Here is a 22,227-nt window from a genome sequence, read left to right as displayed (position 1 = left end):
ACTTGAACAGTGCTATAATTGTTCATTGTGTCCTCCATTTTGGTCAACAACAATTTCCACTCGAAGAACAGCATTTTCTACAGCAGAACGTAATATGTCAACTGGAATAGCCAGCACATGATGTCTAATCAGATCAGCCAGAGTTTGACATCCTTCCCAATACACCCGGTTCTTAAAAAAAATCGCACAACCAGAAGTCGCATGGGGTGAGGTCCGATGATTGGGGTGGCCAAGATGTATGGAAACAACGGCTGATGTCCTGTTCATCTTTAAAGTGGTGCACCATCTTGCATGAATAGGGTATCCTGAAGGCACCCACATTGTTGCAGCTCTGGTATTGCAAAATTTGCCAACATTTCATAATATCGCTGTCCAGGGATGGAACAGGTGTGGGGTCCAGTTAGTGTTACCTGTTCAACAAAAAGATGGCCCAATCATGAATGTGGCTGTAAATCCACACCACACTGTCACTTTTGGAGAATGCAATGGGACCTCTTGGATAACTGGAGGGTTTTCTGTTGCCGAAATGCGACAGTTGTGCGTATTCACTTGTCCATTTAAGCAGAAGTGGGCTTCATCACTCCAAAGAATGTTCCATGGCCAAGTGATATCCACTGTCATTTGCAGCAGAAACTGAAGTGCGTATGTGAAAAAAATATCTGCATCACCATGCTTTAGCTGTTGTAGCATATGCATCTTGTAAGGTTAGTATCGCAACACCTGATTCATTACTTGCCTTACAGTAGAATACGGCATGTTCACTTCATGAGAAACAGCTGGCACACTTGTGCTACCACATGGAGATTGACTTCATAAATCCACGACAGCCATAGCCACATCTTCAACACGAAGAGTCCACTCATTTTCGACCTCTACCTGGTTGAACATCAAGATGCCTTGTCACTTAAAATTTTGCAATCATTTTGCAGAAGCACAAACAATCATAGGTCCATGCCTTATGCACTTCTGATGCTGGAATTCTCTGATAGCTGCAGCTGCATTGTTGCTGTTCTGATAGTACAGCTTCACTAATAGCGTCTTTTCCTGCAACATTGTTGGCATTGCTGCTGCTTCTGTAGTGCAGGCAAACATCTACTGTATGATTTTGAAGAGACTGCTTTGCTTTTATACAGTACAGTAGAGCTGAGTAGTGGCACTGTGGCAATAACTTATGATTATGCAAATAACTTACGTTATTTGCATAATCATAACTAAGATAGTTGCGTGCCATACAGTGACAAATTTTGTAACTAATTTTTTTTTTTCCAATAAATGGCGAGCGCTTTCTTTGTTGTACCTATTGTCCAAATTTCTCTTCAGTGCAAGCCTTAGAACTCGCTCCAGAGCCCTCTACATTGGGATACTTCAATTTTAACAACCCTGTATGTATGCATGCTAAAGCAAATGAAACCTTCTTTCATATATGCAGATAGATAGTTTTGTTAAACTATGTAGCAAAACTGAAAAGGCAACTAGGCCACTCACCTTGGAATGGACTTTTCTCTCCCAAATTGGAAAACCTTTACAGAGCTTACCCATCTACAAACCTATTAACAGGGATATGCCTTTGCTCATTACTCACTGGACTCTTGCTGCTTTTTTGCCATGTTCTGGTCTTCCATCAATATGAAACTACAGGAACCTGGATTTTTCAAGCCTGGCAAGTTTTTCTGTCCTGTACTGATGACTGATATTGATGTTTCTCAGCCTACTGTACCTATAACTTATTGGTTTTTTTTCTGACAGGAATGGAATCCAGTTTTAGCATTGGCTGCAGTACCCCATTCACAACTCATACTTTGTCATGAATGGGATTTCTCAACTCAACCCTTGTCATGAATGAGGTTCTGGCATTGGCTTCAGTACCCCATTCATTAATAACATGGTACAAGTTGTGCATTCTGAAATGCTACTGTTGTACTAGGTTGTTATTTGGTCATCTCTATCCTTTATAGTATCCTGCACAGGTCTTATCAGTCACCATTGACCTCTTACATGAATGTGCTATTTTCCACCAGAGGGTTGCTATTGGCTGGATATTATTTGATTATTGGACCAGTTGTGATAAACCCAAGACACAGTCACATGTTAAGACTCAACAGAGTTTCATTTTCTGAAATAGTCATACCAGTACATCTGGCACTTACTACTGTGCTACATTCAAAGTCACTTGAATCTTTCATCTTGTTATTCTCACACTAAATTGCACACATATGGAATCATTACATATCTGCTGATCTTATTTATATTGCACAGAGCCGTGCTGAGGGTGAAGTGAACGAGGCTCTTGCCTCAGATTAAAAGCTGAAAGGGGCATCAAAGAAAGATTAAATAATTACCAACATTGCCATTATTAACAGTAGGGTGCAATTTCGTGCCTCAGGTATTAAAATCGTTCAGCATGGCCCTGATATTGCATGATACAAACACATGATGCTGTTATTGGTGGAACACTCCATTTTATGAAAAGGAATGTACCTAATGAATTGGCTTGTATTTCTGGACACTTTTATAATTTCTGTTGTTTTCTTATTCCATTATACGTTAAGATATATACATGACAACCACAGATCTCCTTTACAAAACTAAAAATGCTATTGTGTGAATTGGGTACATTATACAAATCTGAAATGACATCCAGGTACTAATAGTGGCATATGATACGAGAAAGCAAGTGTATGAGCTTATGCAGCATCAGCCAAAAAAAAAAAAAATCGCACAACCCTTCCCTCTAAATGCTTGTCCAGTTCCTCCTTAAATTTATTTAACCTATCAACTTCCACAACGACAGATGGAAGTTTGTTCCAGCAATTAACTACCCGCTGGCTAAACGCAAATTTACACACGTCTATTCTACATCTGTCTCTCCTCAGTTTGAACTTATGCCCCCTTAGGTTCGTAATCTGAACAAGTGGAAGAATCCCATCAGAATTCAGTGTGCTCAACCCATTCAAGACCTTATACACCTCAGTCAGATCACCTCGCAGGTGCCTAGTCTCCAGCCGCTGCAATTTGCAGAACTTAAGCCTCTCTTTTTAGTAAGAGGATCCCTTCATTCCCCTCACCAATCTTGTTGCCCTTCTCTGTACACACTCAAGCAAATCTACATCCTTCCTAAAATGAGGCCTCCAGACCTGTATGCAGTACTCAAGGTGTGGCTGGCCTGACCATTGCCTTATACAGAGGGAGGACAATTACCTCCTTTTCCCAGCTAGCAAAATTCCTGTATATCATTGACAAAACCCCATGACCTGCGTTGGCAGCCTGTCTGTATTGCTCAGAAAACTTCATATCTGACTTCACAATTACTCCCAGATCGTTTTAATTTTCTACCACCTTAAGTTTAGTACCACACAGTTCATACGTTCCTCTGGGGTTACTTCTACCCATATGCAGTACTTTGCATTTGTCAATGTTAAACTTCGGTTGCCACTTCTCAGCCCATCTTCCCAAACTTTCTAGATCCTGTTGCATCAGCACACTGCCATTACTGTCATTAACAACCCTGCCACCCTTTGTATCATCTGCAAACTTTGACACTAAGCCTGATATACCTTCATCAATATCATTGATAAATATATACGAAACAACAGTGGACCCAACACCGAACCACCCTCTGTCTTCTCCCACTCAACCATCCTTTTATCTATTGTAGCAACTTATCCTTAATACCATTCTGCTCCAATTTGTACAGTAGTCTTCCATGGGCAAGTGTCAAAAGCTTTCCTGAAATCCAAGTATATGATATCAAAATTATTTTTTGCATCCAGTTCCTTTGTAATCGCATCATAATATCCAATAAAATTTGTCAGAGAAGACTTTCCCTTAACAAACCCATGCTGTGTCTGAATTATTGCTGCAGTCTTGTTTAGATGATCCTGCAATGTATTTTTAACCAGTTTCTCCATTATTTTAGCTGGAACAGAAGTTAAACTAACTGGTCTGTAATTACTTGTGTCACCCTTCGATCCCCCTTTGCGAACTGGGGATACATTTGCACATCTCCAGTCTATAGAGACCTTTCCTGAGTCCAAGGATGCTCTCATAATTATGGCTAAGGGTTTGCTTAGTTGCTTTGCTGCCTCCTTTAATATAACTGGATAGATCCCATCCACCCCAGGTGCCTTTCTTAAGTTTAATTTCATCAATTTCTCTTCCACTTTGCTCTCAGTGATTACAAAATCATTAAGCACCCTGCTACAATTTGATAATCTTCTGGCATTTTCAATCCTTAATAACTCCTCAGTTGTGAATGTAGATGCAAAATACTCATTCAGATTGTTTGCTATCTGAGCAGGATCATCAACAGTCGAACCATCGATATCAAGTGGACCAATCAGATTCATCCCCTTCCTTTTAGAGTTTATATAAGTAAAGAAATCCTTGCTGTTTTTCTTAGCATCCTTTGCCAAAGATTTCTCGTAATCTGCCTAACCTCCTTTGTGACTTGATTACAGACTAGCTTATATCTGCGATAGGCTTTTGTGTCGCTTGATAATTTATATGCATCCCATGCATTTTTCTTCTCTGCCACAAGTCTCATTAGTTCATTTGACAACCATTTAGGCCGAAATGTTGAACAATATTTCTTAATAGGTATGAAACTTTTAGTAGCTTCCACAATTAATTCCTTGAATGCTTCCCACTTAGAATTTGCTGTTGGTAACATCATCAGTTGATCCCACTGGACAGAATGTAAAAATTGTCTGAGACCACTGTCGTCACCTTTACGGAAGCAAAAACCCTTTACTTTACTCCTGATGGTAATTATATCTTTAAGTAAATCCCACATCAGTACACTGCAGTGATCACTGCCACCTAGTGGTTCCTTTATCTGCAGATTCTTAATGCATGAAGAATCGCTACTGATAATTAGATCAAGAGTATTACTCCCTCTAGTTGCCTCTCGAACATGCTGCAGAAAACAATCATCCAATAAATCCACAAAAGTCTTACTAGTGTGTGAATGACCAACCCACAAGTTCCAGTCAATATCTGAGAAGTGAAAATCCGCCATTATAAGACATTCTGATTTATTAGCCCGCTCTATTTCTCCATACAATTTTCATTGTACTCATTCGAGTAATTAGGCCTATAACACACTGTGTCTGAATTATTGCTGCAGTCACGATAGGAGGGAGTATATGATGAGAGCCTTGTCGATCAATTCGGCCCTGGAAAGATTGTGTGAGGCTCAAGGGATAAAATTTTTTTCAGCCTGGACTGTACTCTTAGTTTTGCTTTCACAGTGCTTAAGTCACACCAGCCGACCGGGCTAGCCGAGTGGGTAAAGTACCTGCCCGGCAACCCAACGGTCGCGGGTTCAATTCCCGCCTCGGGCTTGGATCAAAGTACTGCAAAAACCTTTGGAGGTGCAATATGGCCACAGAAGCCGATGCGCCAACAACTACCAAATCAAAAAAAAAAAAAAAAAAAAAAAAAAGTCACACCAAACTGACTCAACAGTGCACTGTTCATCTGCATCAACTGGATGCACTTCTTTTGATTTTATGTTTTTCTTAATTAACAGCATAACCCCTCCTCTCTTCCTGTCCTGTCTGTCCTTTCTGTACACATTGTACAACACTTCTAATTCATGAGACTTGTGGCAGAGAAGAAAAATGCATGGGATGCATATAAATTATCAGGCGACACAGAAGCCTATCGCAGATATAAGCTAGTCTGTAATCAAGTCACAAAGGAGGTTAGGCAGGCGAAGGCAGATTACGAGAAATCTTTGGCAAAGGATGCTAAAAAAAACAGCAAGGATTTCTTTACTTATATAAACTCTAAAAGGAAGGGGATGAATCTGATTGGTCCACTTGATATCGATCTGATTGGTCCACTTGAAATGCCAGAAGGTTATCAAATTGTAGCAGGGTGCTTAATGATTTTGTAATAACCAAGAGCAAAGTGGAGGAGAAATTGTTGAAGTTAAACATGAGAAAGGCACCTGGGGTGGATGGGATCTATCCAATTATATTAAAGGAGGTGGCAAAGGAAGTTAGCAAACCCTTAACCATAATTATGAGCGTATCCTTGAACTCAAGAGAGATCCCCACAGGCTGGAGATGTGCAAATGTATCCCCAATTCATAAAGGGGGATCGAAAGGTGACAGGAATAATTACAGACCAGTTAGCTTAACTTCTGTTCCGGGTAAAATAATGGAATCACTAGTTAAAGATGCATTGCTGGATCACCTAGACAAGATTGCAGTAATAATTCAGACACAGCATGGGTTTGTTAAGGGAAAGTGTTGTCTGACACATTTTATTGGATATTATGATGTGGTTACAAAGGAACTGGATGCAAAAAATAATTTTGATATCATTTACTTGGATTTCAGGAAAGCTTTTGACACTTCCGCATTGAAGACTACTGTACAAATTGGAGCAGAATGGTATTAAGGGTAAGTTGCTACAATCGATAAAAGGATGGTTGAGTGGGAGAAGACAGAGGGTGGTAATCAATGGGCACTGCCCTTTGTGGACTAATGTTATTAGTGGAGTCCCACAGGGTTCGGTGTTGGGTCCACTGTTGTTTTGTATATTTATCAATGATATTGATAAAGGTATATCGGGCTTAGTGTCGATATTTGCAGATGATACAAAGGTTGGCAGGGTTGTTAGTGACAGTGTACTACTGAACAGGATCCAGAAAATTTGGGAAGATGGGCTGAGAAGTGGCAACCAAAGTTTAACATTGACAAATGCTAAGTACTGCATATGGGTAGAAGTAACCCCAGAGGAACATACCAACTGTGTGGTACTACACTTGTTGAAGAAACACTTGTGGTACTACACTTGTTTCATTTTCTACCACCTTGTGGTAGAAAATGAAAAAGACCTGGAAGTAATTGTGCAGTCAGATATGAAGTTTTCTGACCAATGCAAATAGGCTGCCAGGGCAGGTCATGGTGTATTGTGAATGATATACAGGAATTTTGCTAGCAGGGAAAAGGAGGTGATTGTCCCTCTGTATAAGGTAATGGTGAGGCCATGCCTTGAGTACTGCTTACAGGTCTGGAGGCCTCATATTAGGAAGGATGTAGATTTGCTTGAGCATGTACAGAGAAGGGCAACAAGATTGGTGAGGAGAATGAAGAGATTCTCTTACCAAGAGAGGCTTAAGTTCTGCAAATTGTAGCGGCTGGAGACTAGGCACCTGCGAGGTAATCTGATTGAGGTCGTGAATGGGTTGAGCACACTGAATTCTGATGGGATTCTTCCACTTGTTCAGATTACGGACCTAAGGGGGCATAAGTTCAAATTGAGGAAAGACAGATGTAAAATAGATGTGCGGAAATTTGCATTTAGCCAGCGGGTGGTTAATTGCTGGAACAAACTTCCATCTGTCGTTGTGGAAGTTGATAGGTTAAATAAATTTAAGGAGTAACTGAACAAACATTTAGAGGGAATGGTTGTGTAAATTTTTTTTTTTTGACTGATGCTGCATAAGCTCATATGCTTGCTTTCTTTCATCACATGCCACTACTACTACTACTCCCTAAATTACAATTCTGCATTCCTAATATCTGTGTGACATCTCATCTCTGATATCCCAACAATATCTGCCTTTGATGTCTTGACTAACACTTCTAATTCATCAAATTTATTTACTATACTTCTAGCATTGGTGTACATGCACCTATTGTTATTCTTAGTTATCCTAACACATCCAATATACCCACCTGTTTCACGATAACTGCCATCAGGCCCTGAAACCCCTAGCACCCCTTGCTCCAGGCCGCTGCTTATTCTAATAGAAGGTGCAAGAATCACCTTCACCTTTGCCTGTGGCTACTTTTAACCTTTTAGTCTGTGAATCTACTCCCCAAGCTAGCAGTTTCTCAACCCACCTAATACTGCCTCGATAGCATCAGCAGATATTCTTGCACCCTTTCTATTTAATTGTATCCCTGCCCTGTAGAAGCAGTCTCTCCTGTTAACAAGCACAGGCCACGCTGAAAAAATTCTACCCCTTGAACCTTGCACATTCCCTCCATGGACAAATAGATTGACAGGGCTTTCATCATGTACTCCCTCCTATCGTGTCTGGGCAGAATTGCAGATACTTTCAAATTTAACTCTAACTCACGACTTTTTTGCAATATTGACCTGTACTTCTGTAAATCTGCAGATCTCCTACTTTTAATGTCATTGGTGCCAACATGTACAACAATATCACCCTTTGTGCCCTTAAAAGATATATGCTTCACAGCATCATGAACTTTTGTCCCTGGCAGACATACCCTGGTCCTATTCCATCTATCCTTTTTACACAATATATTCCCCGTCTCCCTGACAATAGAGTCACCAAAAATAACTAGTTCCTTTGGGATCAGCACATTCTGCCTTGGAGATTGCCACTATGTTGCCTGATACTCAGGAGTGAGCTCTGGCATTGAGTTGGGCAGCTGAGAGCTTGACAAGCCCCTCATATTTATTTATTCGAGGGCATCTACCCTACACCTCAAGCTTTCATAGACACCTATTAAAACGCTGGGTTGACGTCTAATTTCTGCACAAACTCTCTGCACCTGGCACACACAAAGCCATCCTCCTTGGCTAGATCATGTTCTGTTCCAGAGAGTTCGGCATACGTTTCACAAGTTGCACATTTTTTTAGACTTTGATGCATTTGAGAATCGCCTCCCCTCAGTTCTCCCCCGAGTCACAGCACTCCTGCCACACTGGAGAAGAACTGCGCATGTCCCTGCAGCAACAATGAACGCCAGTTTAATGACTGAATAACGTGCCTTCACACGCCTCACTGCACACATAACTGTATCCGTTAAGTTTAAACTCTGTTGAAGAAGAGACACGATTGTCTTGAAAGCTCCAAAGTATTCATAATTAAAGATATTTACTGGATTTACACTTCTCTTATTTCATTGTACCATGGATCCCAGTACAACAAGCCCATTTATACTTAATATTAGAATACTACCTATATTAAACTAAATGCTTGTAAGAATTTGAAGGGATGGAAAATTGCAGTAAGGACAGATCTGAGTTGCATGGCACTGCAGAACCCATTGATAAGAAATCCTGGGTTTGAAAAATCTATTGGTTAAATGTTGGATTCAGAGCTAAATTAAAAATACAAATAAATTGTATGTTTTTTCGTTTGCAGTCTCTCTCTATTTATCTCTCTTTTTTTACCCTAAGTTTGGCATGGGGTCAATAAGACCCCAACAGTATTTCAGCAACTTGTGATACTCCTAATATCTGTTTTTGGAAATGTTTTCTTTGATTACACCACTGAAAATTCTAGTTTTGCACAATTAGAAACAATCTGTGATTATGTAACACCTAATTATATTAGCATTAGTAACAGTGAATGATGCAAGAAAGCAAGCTTATATAGCATTAACTTAAAAAAAAAGAAAGAAACCACTCCCAACATTACCTGTCTCTCCCCTACAGTAGTATGTCTAGTTTATCCTTGAATTTATTAAAACTACCCACTGATTTAAGGCAAATTTCCTCACGTGTGTAGTCTGAGAAAGAAAACCGTGCTATTAGCATTCAGCTAATTCACTAATTCCGTGGTTCAGTTATTTGGCAATTCAGATAATGACCAATATCAATCTCAGTGAAGATAAAGAAATAGATATTTTTGCAGAATCAGTTTTCTCAATTTCAGCATGGAGAGCCTACTAGACATTTAAGGAGGAAGAAAGAATTGAGAGCAGTGGTCCTTGGTTGAGAACTAACAAGTGCACAAGGAAGCTTGAAATATACATTATCCCAAATAGTGTTTGTTATTTTAACAATTTCTGAGAGTACTACTGAGCATGGGAAAATTATTCATTCAAGTTTAAAAAAAAAAAGCAGAGTTTAGATCTTCTCTTACTGGTGAAGCATTGGCATTAATATTTAACAGTCAAGCCTAGAAACTGGTAACTTGCACGAGTTATATAAAAAGTAGTTGGAAAATCCGTATCATCAAAAAATTATTTACTGAATAACGTGCAACACTAAAACCTTAATGTTCTCATCTCCCAGTTACGTACACTGAAAGATGCATTCAAATATAACAGAAAAATTCATTCGGTGGCACTGTTTATCTTCAGAACACATGCATTGCTCTTAGTCTAACCTTGTTTGTTATTTACATAGCTGAATTCAGAGAGCTCTTGATGGTAATCAGAATGTATTTATTAGTACAAATGGCCATAAGAAACAGTGGTGGTGAATGTTATTTGTAGCATTGAAGCTAACAGTTCAGATAATATATTAATTTATAATGTATTTAATAGATTATTAATCCCATTACATAATTAATTTCTATAGTGTAATGATATATCTGCCCAGACACGATAGGAGGGAGTATATGATGAGAGCCTTGTCGATCAATTCGGCCCTGGAAAGATTGTGCAAGGCTCAAGGGATAGAATTTTTTTCAGCCTGGACTGTACTTGTTAACAGGAGTGACTGCTTCTACAGGGATGGGATACACTTAAATAGAAAGGGTGCAAGAATATTTGCTGATGCTATCGAGGCGGTGTTAGGTGGGTCGGAAAACTGATAGCTTGGGGGGGATACAAGGACTAATAGTTTAACAGTAGCCGTAGGCAGAGGTGAAGGTGATTCTTGCACAACTTCTATTAGAATAAGTAGCGACCTGGGGCGAGGGGTGTTGGGGGTTTCAGGGACGGATGGCAGTCATCGTGAAACAGGTGGGTATATGGGATGTGTTAGAGTAATTAAGAATAAGAATACGTGCATGTATACTTGCATGTATACCAATGCTAGAAGTATACTAAATAAATTTGATGATTTTGAAGTGTTGGTCAAGACATCAAAGGCGGATATTGTTGGGATATCAGAGACGTGGTGTCACACAGATATAAGGAATGCCGAACTGGAATTTGGGGAGTACAATGTGTACAGAAAGGATAGACAGGATAGGAAGGGAGGAGGTGTTATGCTGTTAATAAAGAAAAACATAAAATCAAAAGAAGTGCATCCAGTTGATATAGATGAACAGTGCACTGTTGAGTCAGTTTGGTGTGACATAAGCACTGCGAAAGCAAAAATAAGAGTAGGAGTGTGTTATAGGCCTAATGACTTGAATGAGTACAATGAACAATTGTACAGAGAAATAGAGTGGGCTAGTAAATCGGAATGTCTTATAATGGGGGATTTTAACTTCCCAGATATTGACTGAAACTTGTGGGTTGGGCACTCACACACTAGTCAGACTTTTGTGAATTTATTGGATGATTGTTTTCTGCAGCAGCATGTTCGAGAGGCAACCAGAGAAAGTAATACTCTTGATCTGGTTATCAGCAGTGATCATTCATGTATTAGGAATTTGCAGATAAAAGGACCACTAGGTGGCAGTGATCACAGTGTACTGACGTGGGATTTACTTAAAGATTTAACTACTATCAGGGTTAAAGGAAAGGGTTTTTGCTTCCGTAAAGGCGAGTACAGTGGTCTCCGACAGTTTTTAAATTCTGTACAGTGGGATCAACTGATGATGTTACCAACAGTAAATTCTAAGTGGGAAGCATTCAAGGAATTAATCGTGGAAGCTACTAAAAGGTTCATACCTATTAAGAAATATTGTTCAAGGTTTAGGCCTAAACGGTTGTCAAATGAACTAATGAAACTCGTAACAGAGAAGAAAAATGCATGGGATGCATATAAATTATCAAGCGACTCAGAAGCATATGGCAGATATAAGTTAATCTGTAATCAGGTCACAAAGGAGGTTCGGCAGGCGAAGGCAGATTACGAGAAATCCTTGGCAAAAGATGCTAAGAAAAACAGCAAGGATTTCTTTACTTATATAAACTCTAAAAGGAAGGGGATGAATCTGATCGGTCCACTTGACATCGATGGTTTCGGCTGTTGATGATCCTGCTCAGATAGCAAACAAACTGAATGAGTATTTTGCATCTACATTCACACGTGAGGAATTATTAAGGTTTGAAAATGGCAGAAGGTTATCAAATTGTAGCAAGATACTTAATGATTTTGTAATAACCGAGAGCAAAGTGGAAGAGAAATTGTTGAAGTTTAACGTAAGAAAAGCACCTGGGGTGGATGGGATCTATCCAGTTAAAGGAAACGGCAAAGCAACTAAGCAAACCCTTAGCCATAATTATGAGAGCATCCTTGGACTCAGGGGAGGTTCCCACGGACTGGAGATGTGCAAATGTATCCCCAATTCACAAAGAGGGATCGAAGGGTGACACGAGTAATTAGAGACCAGTTAGTTTAACTTCTGTTCCGGGTAAAATAATGGAATCGCTGGTTAAAGTTGCATTGCAGGATCATCTAGACAAGACTGCAGCAATAATTCAGACACAGCATGGGTTTGTTAAGGGAAAGTCTTGTCTGTCAAATTTGATAGGATATTATGATGTGGTTACAAAGGAACTGGATGCGAAAAATAATTTTGATATTTTGACACTGTTGCGCATGGAAGACTATTGTACAAATTGGAGCAGAATGGTATTAAGGGTAAGTTGCTACAATGAATAAAAGGATGGTTAAGTGCTAGAAGACAGAGGGTGGTAATCAATGGGTGCTGCTCTTCTTGGACTAATGTTATTAGTGGAGTCCCACAGGGTTCGGTGTTAGGTCCACTGTTGTTTTGTATATTTATCAATGATATTGATGAAAGTATATCAGGCTTAATGTCGAAGTTTGCAGATGATACAAAGGTTGGCAGGGTTGTTAATGACAGTAATGGCAGTGTGCTACTGCAACAGGATCTAGATAATTTGGGCAGATGGGCTAAGAAGTGGCAACTGAAGTTTAACCTTGACAAATGCAAAGTACTACATATGGGTAGAAGTAACCCCAGAGAAACGTACCAACTGTGTGGTACTACACTTAAGGTGGTAGAAAATGAAAAAGACCTGGGAGTAATTGTGCAGGTAGATATGAAGATTTCTGAGCAATGCAGACAGGCTGCCAGGGCAGGTCATGGGGCTTTGTCAATGATATATAGGAATTTTGCTAGCAGGGAAAAGGAGGTGATTATCCCTCTGTATAAGGCAATGGTCAGGCCACGGCTTGAGTACTGCGTACAGGTCTGGAGGCCTCATTTTAGGAAGGATGTAGATTTACTTGAGCGTGTACAGAGAAGGGCAACTAGATTGGTGAGGGAAATGAAGGGATCCTCTTACCAAGAGAGGCTTAAGTTCTGCAAATTGCAGTGGCTGGAGACTAGGCACCTGCGCGGTGATCTGATTGAGGTATATAAGGCCTTGAATGGGTTGAGCACGCTGAATTCTGATGGGATCCTTCCACTTGTTCAGATTACGAATCTAAGGGGGCATAAATTCAAATTAAGAAAAGACAGATGTAGAATAGATGTGCGGAAATTTTCCTTTAGCTAGCGGGTGGTTAATTGCTGGAACAAACTTCCATCTGTCGTTGTGGAAGTTGATAGGTTAAATAAATTTAAGGAGGAACTGGACAGGCATTTGGAGGGAATGGTGTGATTTTTTTTTTTTTTTTTTTTTTTTTTTTGGCTGATGCTGCATAAGCTCATACATTTGCTTTCTTGCAACATACTACATTATGTTCCTTTTATTTTCTGTGGTAGCAGGTTTCAAAACAAATCAAAAAAAATTAAAATTAATATTAAAAAAGTTGTAGTGTAATATTAAACAATTAGTTCTGTTCAGGATATGACATATGCTACTAGAGCCATTTAATGTATTAGAGAAATAATATTCCATTAAAAAAAAGTAACTTTAGATTATGCAAATGAAAACACCTATTCATTCTTTGGTAGAATGAATTTATTGGAAAATTGATTATGTTCACATCTTAAAGATTTTATTTAATGCTCTTGACATTAGTGAATAATGAACTATGTGATGTAAAAATTACTAGAAAAGTTTAAAAGGGTGACTAAGATACTACAGTTTACCTTGAATTGACAATTAAAAATGATATGTGTAGTTACTACAGTATGTTCACAGCACTAGTAATCCTAATTTTTAGTTTGGTAGTGGTAAGCAATACAGACATTGGGTCTGTGGAACATACGGACATAGCAAATTAGAACTATTTATTTATTTTTTTTTGGTAACGTTAATTGAAAATTTCAAAACACCCCTCATAATTTCTGTGTATCTCATTTAGGATGAAATATTTATTAATAATTTTCATTTTATATTTTCTTTTTTTATGAACGATGCTATCATTTACTGAAATCTGTTTTTCATTATAAGCTGGTGGGCCAAGATTTGAAAGACCATTATCACAATCCAAAGCTGCATTGAGTTCTATGCTAAGAGCTCGCCATCCGTCCACACAATTTCTTCCTGGTCCAGGAGGAAATGCCCAACATCAAGCTACTGGGGTTTCAAGTGGTACAGCCCAGACAGTCTCTATTTCAGGACCCATGGGAACTGGTCATCCAGGAGCATCAGCTGGTGCTGGTCCTATTTCAGGTCATCCCGGAAATCACACTTCTAACTCAGGACCTGGACCATATCAGAGCATGGACATGCTTCAGAAAAGACAACAAATAATGCTTCGTCAACAATTAAGGCCTCAGGGATTATCAGTATGTATTCCCTCAAATTGCTAAACATTTATAAATCTTTTAAATAAAATTATAATTTAATTTCAAGTATAGAAATTAATCATTAATTAGTAAATTCATTGAATTTATAATATTTAATTGGTAGAATATCAAACAAAAGTTTGCCTTAGATAAAAGCAGTATTTTTTATGAGTGGCAGTTAATAACTTGTGTTATGAGGTGATCACTGTGAGTGCCCTCAATGACCCCAATAAATAGCACTTAATGCTTTGCTGCCAACTTTTCCGACAATTTTTGACCCAAGTTGAGTCAGTCTTTATTGAAAAGGGCAAAGGTGTTTTTGAGCTTTCTTCTCATTATGACAGAGTTAATTAGCCTCTGGTGAAGGCTGCTTGACAAAAATATCTGGTTTTTCTTTTGTCAACATGGAAGAAAAGTTCTAAAAGTAGGATGGTTCCCCCTCAAGTGGATTAAACATTCAAAATATTTGCATGAAGCAATGAATGTGCTAAAAGAGAAATCTGATGTCATTTATTATGTTGTAACAGATGGATATTAGTATTAGAATGGCTAAACATTAAAAGAAAATGCTGTAAAAGAAAAAAAAAAATCCCCAGTCACTCATACTTTTTTTTCTATTTCTAGAAAGTTTAAACCCAATTAACTTTGTATATATAGTTAAAATAATACAGCACATTATTTAAAAAAAGATATGTACAATTTACAAATGTTATGTAGTTGATTTCCTGTAATGCACTTTATCCACAGTGTGGCAATACAATTTCCAATAGTAGTATGCAAATGTACATTCATTTTACAAACCTTGGTAGCAATTTTTCACTGACTTCACTTTTTTTTCACCCTGCTCATCACTCACTATACCAAGGTTTTCGTGAAAGAAGTCTGAATGCAAATGTAAGAAATGAAATTTCAGTAACGTACAACATCCCATTTCATTATATACATTATGCAGTTTCTTAATTTGTTAATGGGCATGCCAAGTTTTTTTGATGTCGCTGTAGATATTCCATTGACGAGTGCTATATTGAGTTGCTTCAAGTAGTCATGTCTTTAAGCTTTAAGTTCTTGTTAACCAAGAGTGCAACTTTCAGACTTCACTGTGAGGAGTCAGTGGAGAGGTGCCATTCATACATAATGTGTACTTGTGGTATTTCCTTAAAAAACACTATCCCATCCCTGCTTCTACAGGGATGGAATACACTTAAATATAAAGGGTGCAAGAATATTTACTGATCCTATCGAGGCAGTGTTTGGTGGGTCAGAAAACTGCTAGCTTAGAGGGATACACAGACTAATAGATTAACAGTAGCCACTGGCAGAGGTGACAGTGATTCTTGCACTGCTTCTGTTGAAATGAGCAGCAGTCTGGAAAACAAGGTGCAGGAGATTTCAGAGACTGCTAGGAGTCATTGTGGAACAAGTAAGTGCATGGGCTGTGTTAGGGTAACTAAGAATAAGAACAGGTGCATGTATACTTGAATGTACACCAGTGCTAGCACTTTAGTAGATGAGTTTGAGGTGTTGGTCAAAACATCAAATACAAATATTGTTGGGATATCAGAGATGTAGTGTCACACATATATAAAAAATGCAGAATTGGAATTTTGGGAGTACAATTAGCATTAGCATTAGTAGAGGCATATGATGCAAGAAAGCAAGCTTATTCAGCATCAGCCAAAAAAAAAAAAAAAAAAACACACAACCACTACTCCCATTTCACCCCTCCGTTCGTTCGAAATACCTGTACAGCTGAGCCTTAAATTTGTTTAGGCTATCAACTTCAACAACAAGTGATGGAAGTCTGTTCCACAAACCAACTGCCTGCTGGCTAAAGACAAATTTCCGCACATCTATCCGACATCCATCCTTCCTCAATTTGAATTTATGCCCTCTCAGGTGATTATTCTGAGCAAGAGGAAGAATCCCATCGGCATTGAGCATGCTCAAGCCTTATACACCTCTATCAGATCACCTCGCCGATGCCTAGTCTCCAGACTCTGTAATTTGCAAAACTTAAGCCTTTCTTCGTAAGAGCAACCCTTTGTTCCATTCACTAATCTTGTTGCCCTTCTCTGTACTCGTTCCAGCAGCTCTACATCCTTCTTGAAATGAGGCCTCCAGACCTGTATACAGTACTCAAGGTGTGGCCTTATACAAGGGAATAATCACATCCCTATCCCGGCTAGAAAAATTCCTGTATATCATTAACAAGACACCATGAGCTACTCTTGCCGCTCGTCTGCACTGCTCAGAGAACTTCATATCTGCCTGCACAATTACCCCCAGGTCTTTTTCATTCTCTACCACTGTCAACATAGTACCACAGAGTTGATACGTTGATCTGGGGTTACTGTTTCCCATATGTAGTACTTTACATTTGTCAATGTTAAACTTCATTTGCCACCTCTCAGCCCATCTGCTCAACCTTTCCAGATCCTGTTGCAGCAGCATAGCATCAGTAGTGTCCTTAACAACCCTGCCAACCTTTGTATCGTCTGCAAACTTGGACATTAAGCTTGATATAACATCATCAATATCATTTATAAATACAGAAAACAACAATGGACCCAACACTGAACCCTGAGGAACTCCACTAATAACATTAGTTCACGTTGAGCAGTGTCCATTGATTACCACTCTCTGTCTTCTGCCACTCAACCATCCCTTTATCCATAGCAGCAATTTGCCTCCAATGCCACACTGCTCCAATTTGTGCAGCAGTCTTCCATGTGCAACAGTATCAAAAGCCTTTCTAAGATCCAAATATATAATATCAAAGTTATTCCCTGCATCCAGTTCTTTTGTGACTACATCATAGTATCCAATCAAATTGGTCAGACAAGATCTGCCCTTAACAAAACCATGCTGTGTCTGAGCTATAACTGAATTCTTGTCCAGATCATCCTGCAGTGCTTCTTTAACCAGTGCCTCCATTAATTTTCCTGGAACCAAAGTTAAACTAACAGGTCTCTAATTACTTGTGTCAGCCTTTGATCTTCCTTTGTGAATTGGGGTTACATTTGCACATCTCCAGTCTATGGGTACCTCCCCTGAGTCCAAAGAAGCTCTCATAATTATGGCTAGGGGGTTTGCTTACTTCCTTTGCTGCCTCCTTTAATATAACTGGATAGATCCCATCCACCCCGGGTGCCTTTCTTGTGTTTATCCTCAACAATATCTCCTCCACTTTCCTCTCAGTTATTAGAAAATCATCTAGCTCACTGCCAATGTTTACTTCACTTATGACATTCCCCTTCCTGAATAACTCCTCATGTGTGAATGTAGATGCAAAATACTCGTTTAGATTGTTAGCCACCTGACAGGATCCTCAACTGTTGAACTATCAACATCCAGTGGACCAATCTGATTCATCCCTTTCCTTCTTGAGTTTAAATAGGTAAAGAACTCTTTTCTGTTTTTCTTTGCATCCTTTGCCAAGGATTTCTCATAATCTGCCTTTGCCTGCCTAATCTCCTTTGTGACTTGGTTACAGACCAACTTATATCTATCATAGGCTTCCATGTCACCCATTAATTTGTATGTATCCCATGCATTTTTCTTCTCTGCCATATATCTCATTAGTTCATCTGACAACCATTTAGACCTGAACCTTGAACAATATTTCTTGGTTGGTATGTAAAGCCTGGTAGCTTCCAAGATTAGTTCCTTGAATGCTTCCCATTTTGAATTTGCTGTTGGTAACATCATCAGTTGGTCCCACTGTATAGAATTTAAATACTGTCTCAGACCATCATAGTCGCCTTTACGAAAGCAAAAACCCTTCCCTTTACCTCTGATGGTAGTTTCCTCCTTGAGTAAATCCCACTTCAGCACACTGTGATCACTGCCACCTAGTGGTTCCTTTATCTGCAGATTTTTAATGCATGAAGAATCACTACTGATAATCAGATCAAGAGTATTACTCCCTCTAGTTGCCTCTCGAACATGCTGGTGTAGAAAACAATCATCCAATAAATCCACAAAAGCCTTGCTAGTGTGTGAGTGACCAACCTACAAATTCTAGTCAATATCTGGGAAATTAAAATCCCCCATTATAAGACTCTCTGATTTACTGGATCATTCTATTTCCCTGTACAGTATCTTATACTCATCAGAGTCATTAGGCCTATAGCACACTCCTAATCTCAATTTTGATTTACCTATGCTTATGTCACACCAAACTGACTTGACACTGCCCTGTCCATCGATGTTGACTGGCTTCACTTCCTTGGATTTTATGTGTTTCTTAACTAATAGCATAACCCCTCCTCCCTTCTTATCCTGTCTATCGTTTCTGTAGATGTTGTACTCCCCAAATTCCAGTTCTGCATTCCTTATATCTGTGTGACACCACGTCTCTGAAATCCCAACAATATCTGTCTTTGATGTTTTGAGCAATACCTCAAATTCATCAAATTTATTTACTAAACTCCTAGCATTGGTGTACACGCAAGTATACATGCACCTGTTTCTATTCTTAGCTACCCTAACACAACCCATGTGTTTACTTGTACCGCAATGACTTCCAGCAGTCTCTGAAATATCCTGCATCTTGTTTTTCAGGCTTCTGCTCATTCCAATAGAAGCAGTGCAAGAATCTCTTTCACCTCTGCCAGTGGCTACTGTTAATCTATTTGTTTTTGTCTCCCGCCAAGCTAGCAGTTTTCCGACCCACCTAACACTGCCTCGATAGCATCAGCAAATATTCTTGCACCCTTTCTATTTAAGTGTATCCCATCCCTGTAGAAGCAATCTCTCCTGTTAACAAGTACAGTCCAGGCTGAAAAAAATTCTACCCCTTGAGCCTTGCACAATCTTTCCAGGGCCGAATTGATCGACAAGGCTCTCATCATATACTCCCTCCAATGTGTACAGAAAGGATAGGAAGGGAGGAGGGCTTATGCTATTAGTTAAGAAACACATAAAATCTAAGAAAGTGCAGCCAGTGGAAATGGTGGACAGTGCAGTGTTGAGTCAGTTTTGTGTGTGACATAGGCACTGGGAAAGCAAAATTAAGAGTAGGAGTGTATTATAGGCCTAATGGCTCTGATGAGTATAATGAACAACTGTACAGATCAATAAAGTGGGCCAGTAAATCAGATTGTTTCATAATGGGGGATTTTAATTTCCCAGATATTAACTGGAACTTGTCTGTTGGTCACTCGCACACTAGCAAGATTTTGTGGATTTATTGGATGACTGTTTTCTACAGCAGCAGCATGTTCGGGAGGCAACTAGAGGGAGTAATATTCTTGATCTGATTATCAGTAGTGATTCTTCATGCATAATAATTTGCCGATAAAGGAACCACTAGGAAGCAGTGATCACAGTGTGCTGATGTGGGATTTACTCAAAGGGGTAACTACCATCACGGGTAAAGGGAAGGGTTTTTGCTTTCGTAGAGGTGACTACAGTGGCTTCAAAGAGTTTTTAAGTTCTATATAGTGGGACCAACTGATGATGTTACCAACAGCAAATTCAAAATGGGAAGCATTCAAAGAATTAATCTTGGAAGCTACTAGGCTTTTCATACCAACTAAGAAATATTGTTCAAGGTTTCGGCCTAAATGGATGTCAAATGAACTAATGAGACTTGTGTCAAATGATGCAAAGAAAAACAGTGAAGAGTTCTTTACTTATATAAACTCTAAAAGGAAGGGGTTGAATCAGATTGGTCCACTTGATATCGATGGTTCTACTGTTAATGATCCTGCTCAGGTAGCTAACAAACTGAATGAGTATTTTGCATCAACATTTGCACATGAGGAGTTATTCAGGGAGGGGAATGCCAGAGGTGAGTTAAACTCGGGGAGTAAGCTAAATGATTTTGTAATAACTGAAAGCAAAGTGGAGCAGAAATTGTTAAAAATAAACATAAGAAAGGCACCTGGGATGGATGAGATCTATCCAGTTATACTAAAGGATTCGGCAAAGGGAGTAAGCAAACCCTTAGCCATAATTATGAGACCTTCCTTGGACTCATGGGAGGTTCCCATGGACTGGAGATGTGCAAATGTATCCCCAAATCACAAAGGGGGATCAAAGGGAACACGTGTAATTACAGACCTGTTAGTTTAACTTCTGGTCGCGGAAAAGTTATGGAGTCACTGGTTAAAGTTGCATGATCTAGATAAAATTGCAGCTTTAGTTCAGACACAGTAGGTGTTTGTTAAGGGGAAACCTTGCCTGATCAATTTGATTGAATACTATGATGTGGTCACAGAGGAACTGGATGCAAAAAATAATTTTGATATCATATATTTGGATTTCAGGAAAGCTTTTGATACTGTTGCACATAGAAGGCTGTTCTACAAATTGAAGCAGTATGGCATTTAGGGAAAGTTGCTACTATGGATAAAAGGATTGTTAGCAGGAGAAAACAAGAGAGTGGTAATCAGTGGACACCTCTTGTCATGGACTAATGTTATTAGTGGAGTTCCCCAGGGTTCAGTGTTGGGACCATTATTGTTTTCTATATTTATAAATGATATTTATGAAGGAATAACAGGCTTAATGTCCAAGTTTGCAGATGATACAAAGGTTGGCGGGGTTGTTAATGACTTTAAATGGTTTGAGCAAGCTCGTTGTTGATGGGATTCTTCCTCTTGTTCATATTTCTCACTTGAGGGGGTCATAAATTCAAATTGAAGAAAGACAGTTGCAGAATAGATGTGCAGAAATTTGCCTTTAGCCAGAGAGTGGTTGATTGCTGGTATAAAGTTCCATCCAGCTGTCATTTGGAACTTGATAGCTTAAATAAATTCAAGGAAAAACACAACAAACCTTTGGAGTAGATGGAGAGGTGATTGGGAAGTGTTTTTTTTTTTTTTTGTTGATACTAATGCTAATTGCACCCTCATCGCATTCCATTTTGTCTTCTAAAGAATCTGGTCCATGGTGTGAAGGATTGGTGTCATTGCTGAATTCTGGTTCCAATAAAATCAATTTTGTGCTGAGAATCAAGTGACATTCACATTAGAAAAGTAAAGATTGCCATTGTCGTCTTTTGCTTCTCTCCTTATCATGGATATCACAGATACTCTGCCTTTTTTCTTTTATTTAGTCAGTCACATAATCCATTCAAACAAGCAATACAAATAATATGTGGTGCTCACACCTTGAAGACATCTAAACATAAGTTTTCTGAATATTCATCATGATTAATCCCTTGCAATAGGAAAGGACTGCATACATAACAGAATTTGTTGGGTTGATTTTTACACTTTTGAGGCATAACAATGAAATTGTTTCAATAATTCACTGAATCCTACCTGAAACAATTAATTTTCAAATAATTAAATTATTAAATAACAAAGATATAGATATATTCAAACAATTACTTAAATATGAATGCATAAGCATTGATAATTAATAAATAATCAAACAAGTTAGTGCATTTTTGTTATATTTCATATTGTGAATGCCTTCACAGCGACCTACCTACTTTTGTGAGTTACTGCAAACTAACACTAACTTGGCATATAACTATGCCAAACTATGCACTAACTTGGTTGATTAATGAATTTTCCATAGTCTGAGGCTTTCAGCCCTAAAACCTTTTTAATTAATAAATAATAATTGTATTTATGTATGTTGGCTGCAATTGGTATGTAACTGGCATAATCATATACATCATATTCATGTAATCAATCTCATTATAACAAGTAATATGCAGGTTTCCA

The 22,227-nt window shown here is 38.8% G+C and overlaps 1 protein-coding gene across 4 annotated transcripts in view; it reads left to right on the top strand.

The window, feature by feature from the left end:
- Nucleotides 1-22,227, top strand: part of LOC150091098 (mediator of RNA polymerase II transcription subunit 12-like protein) — an 825,386-nt gene that overhangs the window by 759,531 nt on the left and 43,628 nt on the right. For all 4 annotated transcript variants that reach the window (XM_090374287.1, XM_090374270.1, XM_090374279.1 and 1 more), the window contains one exon: nt 14,208-14,545. In XM_090374287.1, the coding sequence (XP_090230413.1) occupies nt 14,208-14,545 (338 nt within the window). The remainder of the gene's footprint in view (nt 1-14,207; nt 14,546-22,227) is intronic.

The sequence above is a fragment of the Mastigoproctus giganteus genome, chromosome 1 (genome assembly GCF_048544385.1).
Source record: "Mastigoproctus giganteus isolate SK-2022 chromosome 1, ASM4854438v1, whole genome shotgun sequence".
NCBI lineage: Eukaryota > Metazoa > Arthropoda > Arachnida > Uropygi > Thelyphonidae > Mastigoproctus > Mastigoproctus giganteus.
This window is presented reverse-complemented; position numbering and strand designations above follow the sequence as displayed.